Source organism: Orycteropus afer, unplaced genomic scaffold (genome assembly GCF_000298275.1).
Source record: "Orycteropus afer afer isolate SDZICR_OR568_19922 unplaced genomic scaffold, OryAfe1.0 scaffold00022, whole genome shotgun sequence".
Classification (NCBI taxonomy): domain Eukaryota; kingdom Metazoa; phylum Chordata; class Mammalia; order Tubulidentata; family Orycteropodidae; genus Orycteropus; species Orycteropus afer.
Window position 1 is genome coordinate 19,791,031 of NW_006921609.1, and position 12,433 is coordinate 19,803,463.

General features: G+C 36.7%; 1 protein-coding gene across 1 annotated transcript in view; it reads right to left on the minus strand.

The window, feature by feature from the left end:
- Nucleotides 1-12,433, minus strand: part of GBE1 (1,4-alpha-glucan branching enzyme 1) — a 509,345-nt gene that overhangs the window by 313,092 nt on the left and 183,820 nt on the right. The window contains 1 exon segment of the mRNA XM_007934918.2: nt 9,492-9,607. Coding sequence (XP_007933109.2) covers nt 9,492-9,607 — 116 coding nt within the window.

Sequence of the window (12,433 nt, forward strand, 5' to 3'; positions counted from 1 at the left end):
TTTTTTTTTTATTGAGATGTAATCCATACTGCAGACTGTATTCTTTATTTTTCATCTGTAAGTGCTTTAAGTCATCCTCACTTTCAGCAAGCAAAGTTCTGTTGTCAGCGTATTGCAGGTTGTTAATGATTCTTCCTCCAAACTTGATGCCATGTTCTTCTTCATATAGTCCAGCTCCTTTGATTATTTGCTCAGTGTATAGATTAGATTAATATAGTGAAAGGATACAACCCTGACACACTCCCTTCTTGATTTTAAACCATGCTGTATCCCCTTGTTCTGTTCGAGCAACATCATCTTGATCTATGTACAGGTACTTTCTGAGTACAATTAAGTGTTCTGGAATCCCCATTCTTCTCAATGTTACCCATAATTTGTTATGATCCACACAATCAAATGCCTTTGCATATCTAATAAAATATAAGTAAACATATGTCTGGTATTCTTTGCTTTGAGCCACGATCCATCTGATGTCAGCAATTATCTCCCTTGTTCTGCATCCTCTTCTGAATCCAGCTTGTATTTCTGGAGGTTCTCTGTTAATATACTGCTGCAACTGTTTTTGAATTATCTTCAGTAAGATTTTACTTGCATGTGATATTAATGATATTGTTCAAAAATTTCCACACTCTATGGGATCACCTTTGGAATGTGTACAAATATGAACCTCTTCCACTCACTTGGCCAGGTAGCTGTCTTCCAATCTCTTGGCATAGCCGAGTGAGTACCTGCAAAGCAGCATCCATTTGTTGAAACTTCTCAATGGGTATTCTGTCAATTAATGGTGACTTGTTCTTCACCAATTCTTTCAGTGCAGTTTTGACTTCTTCCTTCAATACCATTGGTTACCATATGCCACCTCCTGAAATGGTTGAAGAACAAGCAAGTCCTTTTGGTACAGTGACTCTGTATTCCTTCCATCTTCTTTTGATGTTAGCTGCATCATTCAATATTTTGCCCATAGAATCTTTCAATATTGCAATGGAAGGCTTAAATTTTTTCCTCAGTTCTTTCAGCTTGAGAAATGCTGAGCATGTTCTTCCCTTTTGGTATTCTAATTCCAGGCTGTTTCACATTTCATTATAATAATTGGCTTTGTCTTCTCAAGCTGCTCTTTGAAATCTTCTGTTCAGCTCTTTCATCTTGTCATTTCTTCTGTTTGTTTTAGCTACCATCTGCTCAAGGACAATTTTCAGAATCTTCTGACATCCATTTTCGTTTTTGCTTCCTTGCTCATCTTAATAATGATCTCTTGCTTTCTTCATGGATGATGTTCTTGATCTCATCCCACAATTCTTCTGTTTTTTATGCATTAGTCTTCAATGCATCACATCTATTCTTAAAATGATCTCTAAATTCAGGAGGGATATATTCAAGATCATATTTTGGCTCTCATGCACTTGTTTTAATTGTCTTCAACTTCAAGATGAACTTGCATATCAGCAGTTGATGGTCTGTTCCACAATCAGACCCTGGCATGGTTTTGGCTAAAGATATTGAGCTTTTCTATCACCTCTTGCCATAGATGTAGACAATCGGATTCCTGTGTACTCCATCTGGTGATGTCCAAGTGTAAAGCTGCCGTTTGGGTTTTGAAAAAAGGTATTTTCAATGAATAAGTTATTGGGCTTGCAAAATTCTAACATGCAGTCTCCAGCACTATTTCTGTCACCAAGGCCAAGTTTTCCAACTACCTGTAATTCTTCTTTGTTTCCACCTTTTGCATTCCAGTCACCAGTGATAATTAACACATCTTGATTGCATGTTCATTCAATATCAGACTGCAGAAGTTGATAAAAATCTTCAATTTCTTCATCTTTGGCTTTGGTGGTTGGTGTATAAATTTGAATAATCATAGTATTAACTGGTCTTCCTTGTAGGAGTAGGGATATTACCCTATCCCTGACAGCATTGTACTTCAGGAGAGATCTTGAAACACCCTTTGTGATGATGAATGCCATGCCATTCCTCTTCAAAGTGTCATTCCCAGAGTAGTAGATCATATGGTCATCTGATTCAAAATGGCCAAAAACAATCCATTTCAACTCACTAATGTCTAGGATATCAATCTTTATGCATTTCATTTCATTTTTGACAACTTAACAATTTCCCTAGATTCATACTTCGTACATTCCATGTTCTGATTATTAATGGGTGTTTACAGCTGTTTCTCCTCAAATTCAGTTGTGCCACATCAGTAGATGGAACTTCCGAAAGCTTTACTTTATCCATATCAGTAAGGTTGTTTCTACTCTGATGATGCAGCTCTTTCCCACTTGTATTTTCAGTGCCTTCCGACCTAAGGGGCTGGTTCTCCTGCACTGTATCCGACAATGTTTCAGGGCTACTAATAATGTTGCCCAGTAATGTATCAGACAGTGTTTCTCTGCTGTTCATAAGGTTTTCCACAGCCAACATTTTGAGAAGTGGATAGCCTCTTCCTCCTTCCTAGTCTTTCTCAGTCTATAAGCTGCATTGAAACCTGTGTACCGTGTACAACCCTGCTGGCATTTGAGACACTGGTGGCACAGCCTCAATTTTCACAGCAACACACAAGTCACCACAGTATGACAAACTGACAGATAAGTCTGTCTTCCTTAGCTGTTTGAAACCTCTCCGCCCTCACCTTACCTTGATCCTGTGGCTCTATCATCCCTGGTTCCCTCCACCCTTCCTGCCTCTTGGGTGTGTGGCCTGTCTCCCTCCCCTTACCTGGATCCCATGGCTCTGTCTTGGCCTGGCTCCTCCCCCATCTCCTGAGTCTGGGTGCCTGGCCTGTCTGCCCTCCCTTACCTTTGTTCTTATGTCTCTGTCTCTCTAGCATCCCATTTGTGGTATATTTGGTCCTAGCATAAGTAGGACCAACCAACCAGCTTCTTTATACTCCTCATGCTGACAGAAATGCAGAAAAATATCAAAGATGTGATGATCCAGAGCCTCACTTCTCAATGGGATAGTCATGGTTTAAATAAGAAAACATATGGATCAAGGTTATATCTTCTACCAGACTTATTCTTCCTATGTTGTTGTTGTTGTTATGTGCCGTCGAGTCGGCCCCGACTCATAGTGACCCCTCCTTGGATTTCCGAGGTAGTATCACTACGGAAGTAGGATTGCCAGCCTTCCTTCCGAGGAGTGGCTGGCGGGTTTGAACAGCCAGCCTTCTGGTTAGCAGTTAAGTGCTTTTAGCCACTATGCTACGAGAGCTCCTTATATACTAAGAAAATCATCAGAGAAGATAGATTATGGACAAGAACACAATGTCAGGATTGGAGGAAAACTCACTAACTACCTGCAATGTCCAGATGATACAATCTTGCTTGCCAAAAGAGAAGACTTGATGCACTTACTGATGGAGATCAAAGACTACAACCTTCAGTATGGATTACATTTCAACATTAAAAAAAAAAAAAGAAAATCTTCACAACTGGACCAATAAGATAAGCAGCATTATGATAAACCAAGACAAGATTAAAGTTGTCAGGGATTTGATTTTACTTGGATTCACAATCAATGCCCATGGAAGTACCAGTCAAGAAATCAGATGACGTACTGCAATGGGCAAATCTGGTTCAAAAGACCATTTGAAAGTGTCAAAAAGCAAAGATATCATTTTGAGGACTAAGGTGTGCCTGACTCAAGCCATGGTATTTTCAATCACCTTGCATGCATGCATATAAATGAAGAACTGATCCATCTGAATTATGGTTTTGGTGAAGAATATTGAATGGACTCCCAGAGAACAAACAGATCTGTCTTGGCAGAAGTACAGCCATATGTTCCTTAGATGTGAGAATGACAAGACTTCATCTCATAGACTTTGGGCCTGTATAAGGAGAAACCACTCCCTGGAGAAGGACATCATAGTTGGTAAATGGCTTAGTCCTCTGGTGCTGCTGTAACAGAAATACCACAAGTGGATGACTTTAACAAACAGGAATTTATTCTCTTGTAGTTTAGGAGATTAGAAGCCCAAATTCACAATGCCAGCACTAAGGGCTTGAAGAAGGACCCTAGATTTTGGGCTTTACCTCTGTCTTCTATTCCTGAGGGTAACAAATCCAAGATCTACAGGAAAATTGGCACAATACCAAGATCAGTAGGCCCTGGATCAAGTTCAAGAACTGGAGACAAAGACAGCCAAATGCAGGATCCAAATGTGCCAAAAAGCTAAAGACCTTTCCCAAAGCATCTCCTTATATATTAGAAGCAGGCCACGCCCCCAAAGGCAACTACTTAGCTGCTCACAGAAGATTGCACCATGGAGGTAATTACAATCTTGTCATGGGGAATAATTATATCCAGCTGCCAAGCTACTCAAAACCATGGTCAAGCCAAGTTGACACAAAACCTTTACCACAGTAAAGGTAGAGGGTTAGCAAAAAAAGAAAAACCCTCAATGAGACAGACTGATACAGTGGCTACCCCAATGGGCTCAAACCTCAAATATTAGGAGGATGGTTCAGGAACAGGCATTGTTTAATTCGGCTGTATACAGGATCACTATGAGGTGTCTCAAGGGGACCTAACAGCAACAAGTATGTAACATAAATATAATTAGGAAAGTAATATGCTTACTTGGAAATGTTAAAGTTCTGGTATTAAGAAAATGCTATTCTAATCCAAGTTTGTCACTGGTTAGTTATATGACAATGGAAAGTCAAAATATGAAACATCCTAAACACTAAAAAGAAGATAACTATAATTGTCATTGTTCATCATTTAAGTATTAATTAGAAAAATATGAGAAGTGAAAATGGGAATTGAAAAAGAGGAAAAGGAACTCCTCATTTCTGATTTATCATCCCTGACTTCTTAAACACTGGCTGTATTTTGCTTATGTGACAGATCTACTCATCACCTGGCACTCTGCCCTAAAAGGCTGACATTATTTCCCAAAATCCTGGTTTCTAATGATGTTTGGCAAATATGGAGCCCAGTAAGATACCAGAGGGAGGGAGAAAAGTGTGATCAGGATATTTGTTTCCTTTATTCTTCTGCCTCCTTCCCTACATGGTTGTCATGAATTAAATGAGTCAAAGCTCACTGTTCGCCTCACAAAGGTCAACTCTTCAATTTTTTTTTTTTTTTTTCCCCTCTTGGTTCTGTAACTGATCTCTCCTTCATTGTGGCTTAGGCAAGGTAATAGCTTGGTACTGAGCACTGCTACACCACCCCTTTGACGTCCCATGAAGTTCCATTCAAATTTGAAAGCAGTCTTTTTATAAATAAAATATTTCCACCTATCCTATTTTGAGTGTATCATTTCTGCCTGTTGGAATTTTGATCAATACCTACACTTCTGCTCTTGTAGTACCCTCAGATTAGGATGCCTTTCTTTCCTCTGTCTCTCTGGTCAGTTTCTAGACAGGTTCCCAAGACTATTTGGATACAGCTATGCCTCTGTTACTTTCCCTTTTACAATCAGGAATGAATAAACTGCCCATGTATATATATATTTTTTTTTACTCTAATAGCACTTTATATTCAAAACACAAACATCACACAAACACACAATCACCATATATATATCACTATATGCCACAATGCAGTACAATAGTTTACATTAGTTTCTACTTATAGATTTTCCTAATGTAGAGATGATGTTTTACTACAATATCACAGATTTGGTAAGCATTTGATACACAGAAGACAGTCAATAATTGTGTTAACTTTCTATGAAAGAACTGGAGAAAAAAGTTTTTGTTTTGTCTTTCCTTGTTTTTTAAATATATAGTGAGAGTTAGTTAAAAAAAAAAAAAAAAAACTCAGTGCCTTTGAGTCATTTTCGACTTATAGCAACCCATATTGGGTTTCTGAGGCTGTAAATCTTTATGAAAGTAGATTGCCCCATCTTCCTTCCATGAAGCACCTGGTGGGTTTGAACCGCTGACCTGCTGGTGAGCAGCCAAGTGCCTTATCCACTACATGACTAAAAGTACACATTTTATAGTAATTAACAAAAAAATTACCTTTAAAAAATAAATTTGGTTATGTATTGAAAAGAAAGGAGTGTTGAAGAAGTCTCATACAGGCAAGTCATCTTCTATTCTTTCCTTAGGTCTTTATAAAAACCAAGCTCACTGATATGGAGTCAATTTGACTCATAGCAACCCCTCCTTGGGTTTCTGAGACAGTATCTCTACAGAAGTAGATTGCCCAGGCTTCCTTCTGAGGAGTGGCTGGTGGATGTGAACCGCCAGCTGCCAGCTGCTGTTTAGCAGTCAAATGCCTTATGCACTATGCCACCAGAGCTCCCTAGATCTTTATAGTCTCAATGACTTATCTTTTTATATTATAAAAATATTTTCTATTTTACAAATGTATGCGAAAACATGGAAAGAGGACATTTATATGGTGTCTTAACTATCTAGTGCTGCTGTAACAGAAGTACCACAAGTGAATGGCTTTAACAAATTTACTTTCTTTCAATGTCGGAGGCTAAAAGTTCAAATCCAAGACACCAGCTCTAGGGGAAGGCTTTCTCTCGCAATTGGCTATGAGGGACAGTCCTTGTCTCATTTTAGCAATAGTGAGCCTGTCATCCCTTGGAGATACCCATGCCTCTTCTAGTCAAACTTCCCGAGTCTAGGACGTTGTTAGTGCAGGGAACCTGGGTCAAAGGACAAGTTCTGCTCTTGGCTCTTCTTTCTTGGTGTTAGTTAGGTCCCTTTTTCTGTGATTGCTTTTCTCTCCTTTTATGTTTTGTAAGATAAAAAGCAGTGCAGGCCATAACCCAAGGAAACTCTCTATACATGAGACCAGGTCTGTGACCTGAGTAAAGGTGATGCATCCCACCTTAATCTCCTTACAATTGACTGGTCAATCACATCAAATCACATCATGGGAGATGATTTCATCATTACAGAACACCCAGATTATATCATTATATAACTTCCAAACCTCTGTGAATCATACATAGCCCTAGCCTAGCCAAGTTGACATATATTTTGGGGAGACACAATCCAATCTAAGACGCTTGGCCATATAAGCAGTTAGCACATGTTATCTTTTTTCCAAAGTGTTCAGTTGAAAAGATCAGGTTGGTTCTTTTATTATTATTTTATTTATTTATTTATTTATTTTCCAAAGAAAACAAAGCTATTATTCCAATGTTAGGTAACATTTTTTGTTAATGGTTATCAGATAATTCACAAGTGAGACATCCTGAAGTAAAGTTCTAAAGGTCAATCCCTTGTGGACTGAAATAAATTTTCAAGTTCAATTTAAAACAAGATTTTTAATTACCAAGATAGACTACCTAGGGACAACTTCAGATTGAAAGGCCAAAAACCTCAAGTTAGTTGATTTATTAAAGAGAATTTAACCCTACCCCAAAGAAAACTTGATGTATCATTTCTGATAAATCAAAAAACAATTATATCATTCTTTTACCATTATAATTGGATCTAAATGTTTTCTCTATATTTGAAACATTTAAAAACTACAAATAACTTTTGGGAACTAATTTCTAGTTAATTATCCTCACTGAAATTTTTAGAGAATAATAATAATAATAACAATAATAATAAATGACACAACAGTTTACCTGATACTTGATGAGTGTTTATTTGCTATTAGACATGGATTTTAAAAGCCAGGTAAAACTGTAAAAGTAACTCTTCAAAAATCAAATTGTATTCTTCCATCAAGGTAAAACATAACTGAGACCATAGAATAGAAAGTATATGAGATTTGGAGTTAGACCAGAAAATCAAATTTCTACCTTAATTCCTAGTTTATATTAGACTATCAACAATCAATCATTCCTAGTACTCAATTATTTTGGCAATCTACTTTCTTAGAGATACTACCTCAGAAACCCAAGGAGGGGTCGCTATGAGTCAAATTTGACTCAATGGCAGTGAGTTTGGTTTTGGTTTATAAAAATAATATATCAAAATTAATTCATTTACCATTAGATTGATAAAGCAGGTAAGATGTCACAGATCATCAAATTACCTAATTATCTAATTGAGAACAATATTCTCCAACTCCTTAAAAAATTAATATGTTTAGTTCTTTAAAAAAAAACCTCCATAAAACCTAAAAAAAAGAAAGAAGAAAGAAACCAGTAGTATCTTATAACTATTACCTCACCTCACAGTTCACATAAAACCAGACTTTTTAAACCATGAAAAAAAAATCAAGCAATTTGGTTTCTTCCTTCAAAGACTGGGCCTAAAAATAGTTTTAACAGTCAATAAATATTTCTTAATTGGCTACTCTGTGCCAGATACTGCACTAAGAATGAGGAATATACAGTAGCAGAAAACAAAAGAGCCAAAGTCCATACTCTTGTGGAGCTTACACAGAGATAGAAAGGAGATTATTCATATTAATTTTAAATTCCTCTTATTGTACACTGTAGCTACTTTTTCTCTTAGTCCCTACAGATTAAAAAGAACCTTGGCTGCCATCCCACGTTGAAATGTCTATTTATTTCAGACAATATCCTTTTTGTTAAATATATTATTCTCACACACACTTATAATTTTATTTTCTTCAAAGACACTATACCTTTTTATTTTAAATATAGCTTAAGCAACTCTGATTTAATACTGTTAAAGAGCAAATGCTCCAAAAAATATTAATTCAGTCACATGATTTAGCATGATAAATGTAATGAATGTTATCCCATGTCTAAGAAAAGATAAAAGACACAAAGGGACATGGAAATATTATAAAATCATATGAGCTAAAATTCAAATAAATGTTAAAAGGATTGAGATGATTTCTTATACAACTAAAAGACTTACATTTGTAATCCAGACTTTGGGACTTATCCTCAATCATCCTTTTAGGATACAAGAGAGGCAGTCTGTGTCTGCTTTGCAAACCCTGTCTGTAGAACCACAGCCAAAGCAGAGAGTATGGAAGATGCTGAGTCTGCATCTAATAGGCAAACCCCTAAGGTAACACAGTGGGCTTTACCACAAGAGAACAAAACCCAGAAAAGGGAAGAACCAAGAAAAGCAAATCTCCAAAATGTTCAGGTCTCCAACACAATATTCCCTTCAATCTTCTCAAGACTCTTTTAAAAACAGGTAAGAATTCCCTTGGTATTTGTTGATTTTAAGATTTTTTTTTTTTTTTTAACTAAAGTTTTGTTTTTTTTTTTTCCAAGCTAAACTTTTATAATTACTCTATTACTTCTTATATCAAGTTTCAAAACTCATGATAATATCTCGCCAGCTAACCTCTCTAATCAGAACTCAGTGCCTTAGACTGCTAGGAGAACTGAAGGTCTTGGTGACAGAAATGACACCAGAGATCATATAACAGAAAAAAATTCCTGTTTGTTAAAGCAAAAAAAAAAAAAAAAAAACTACCCCTAACACATTCCAATTTGTCCCTCCCACTTTTAAATTTTCCTCTATGGGGACATTTAAACTATTTCTCCCACAATTATCATTATCATGCATTGGTTGCACATTCTAATATTTTCAACGAACTGCAGAGTTCAAACAAAAACAGATTAGAGGAAGTACCTTTAATTTGGATCCATGAGGCACCACTATAGATTGATTCTGCTTTGGTGGGATGTACAACTCCCACTTTCCAAAATCCAGTTTTTTATATGGGTATGAAAATGGATTCCAGCCATCTAAAAAAATAAAGATCAGTCAACAATAGCATGATAGAACTAAAATCTAATGGATTACAAGAAAATATAACATTCTGCTCACATGTACAAAATTAAATTGCCCACAAAATATTAAGTCATCAAACTTGCTAATCAAAATATTATAGCAGCCATTTAGGAAATATAGGCAATTATATAAGATGTATTTTAAAGTTTTATTCTTTTGCGTCTTAAAATTAAACAAAGATTACTACATTTTCAATTCTACTTTCAAATTTCAATTTTATCAATAAATGTAATTGAAAAGAAAATGATGTAGGCCTGCAGGACTGCAGAATAGGCTGAGGTGGTGGCAGCAGCCAGACCAAATCGACAGCGGGGTGAGGCGTGTGACCCCCCATCTCCGACCTTAAGACACAGGATGTGAGGAGAGGGAGGGACCTGGGCTTTCCTGGGTCCCAGGGCTTGATACGTAGGCAACTGCAGTAGTGTGGGGAACCAATGTTTGATACAGGAATGACAAGAAGTGTGGGAGACCTTACGCTTGATGATGGGTGGGTAGCACGTAATGAGTGAAACTCAGTGTTGATGGAATGACCGAGGCAGCTGGGTAAGTTCTATTTAAGGGCTAGAGCCCTACAGGTACACCTTACTGCTAGGCTGCCACAGTCCGCAAAAACAAACAGTTTCTGTGGAAAAGATTCTGTTTTGTCTATGTTTCTGTATTTGTACATATGGGTTTATTTTGGAAGTGCATTATGTAGCTTGAATAAGTAAAATTATAAACATTTAATTAAAAAAAAGAAAGAAAATTATGTGTCCTTTTTAAGAAACACCATCCACAAAGAGAAATAATATGGAAAAAAAAAAAGGAGTGCAATATAGATAATGCCACCATTTATCTGTCAATTGGATGGACTGTGGTATGTTGCATGTTGCTGCTATGCTGTAAGCTACGCATTGGTACTGAAAATAGGAGCTTGGTCACCCATCCTAGACAGATTTCAAAAGACCTACCTACTAAGACAGACTAGGAGAAGAACATGAGATTCTAAAAAAAAATTGGTCATTGAAAGCCTTATTAATAGCAGTGAGACACTGTCTGATCCAGAGCTAGAAGATTAGCCCCTCAGGTAGGAAGGCACTCAAAATATGAATGTGGAAGAGGTGCCTCCTCAAAAGAGAGGCAACCTAAATGACAAGGATGGAATAAAATTTGGGGGATTTCCATTTGCTGCTATGGCAAGATTTATAATGAGAAGAAAAGTAGCAAATATCCTTTACTAATCACTATGGAATGTACAAAGTATAAATCTAAGAAAATTGAAAGCAGTTAAAAATGAAATGGAACACATAAAGACCAATATCCTAGGTATCAGTGTGTTGAAATGGATTGATATTGGCCATTCTGAATTGAACAATCATATAGTCTACTATGTCAGGAATGAGAAGTTGAAGAGGAATGGTGTCATATTTATCATCAAGAACATTTCAAGATCTACCCTGAAGTGCAAAACTGTCAGAGATATGACAATATCCGTACACATATAAGGAAGATCAGTTAATACAACTATTACTCAAATTTATGCACCAACTACTAAAGCCAAAGAAGAAGAAATTGAAGTGTTTTTTTTTTTTAACTTCCGCCACTGTAATTTATCAAACATACATTCAAGATGCAATGATCATTATTAGTGATTAGAATGAGAAAATCAGAAACAAAGAAGGATTGGTAGTTGGAAAATAGTGTCTTGGTAAGTGAAATGACACTTCTGTGTCATTCTGTAAGTAACAGAGTCACATGTTAAATTTATTCAATGATTTATTCATTGCAAATATCTTTTTTCAACAACATAGAAAGCTGCTATACATGTGGACCACAACAGATGTAATACACAGGAATGCAATTGACTATATCTGTGGAAGGAGATGATGGAGAAGTCAATATCATCAGTCAGAACAAGGACAAGGGCTGACTATGGAAAAGATCAATTGCTCATTCTCGATTTCAGGTTGAAGCTGAAGAAAATTAAAGCAGGTTCCTGAGAGCCAAAAGATGACTTTGAGTATAGCCCACCTGAATTTTGAGACCATCCTGAAGAAGAAATTTGACATATAGAACAATGACAGAAGGCCAGATGATTGTGGGATAACATCAATAACATCATATATGAAGAAAGCAAAAGGTCAATAAAAAGACAGGAAAGGAAGAAAATACCAAAATGGATATCAGAAGAGACTCTGAAACCTGCTCTTGAACATAGAGTAGCTAAAGTAAATGGAAGAAATAATGAAATAAAAGACCTCAACAGAAGATTTCAAAGGTGTGCTTGAGAAGACAAAGTAAAATACTACAACAAAATGTACAAACATCTGGAGTTAGGAAACCAAAAAGGATGAACATGGTTGGCATTTCTCAAGCTGAAAGAACTGTTGGAAAAAAATTCAAGCTTGAGGCTTGATATGAAGGATAACTGAACTGAAGGATAATACAGACAATGTACTGAACAACACAGGAAGCGTCAAAAGAAGATGGAATGAATACATAGAGACACTGTATCAAAAAAAGTGATAAAGAACCAATGGTATTGAAAGAAGAAGTTCAAGCTGCAGTGAAGGCATTTGTGAGCGGAAAAAGAAAAAAATAAGGCTTCAAGAAATGATGGACTACGGCAGAGGCGGGGCAAGATGGCGGACTAGGCAGAAGGATTGCACAGACCCTCTTCAACAAAGAAAAGGGAAACCAATTAAGACAGACACAGAAGATAATCTTGGACCCCTGAGCCTTGAAGGAAAGAATGCAGATTTGGACTAAACCCCAACTAGCAGAAGAATTTGTGTGAAAAT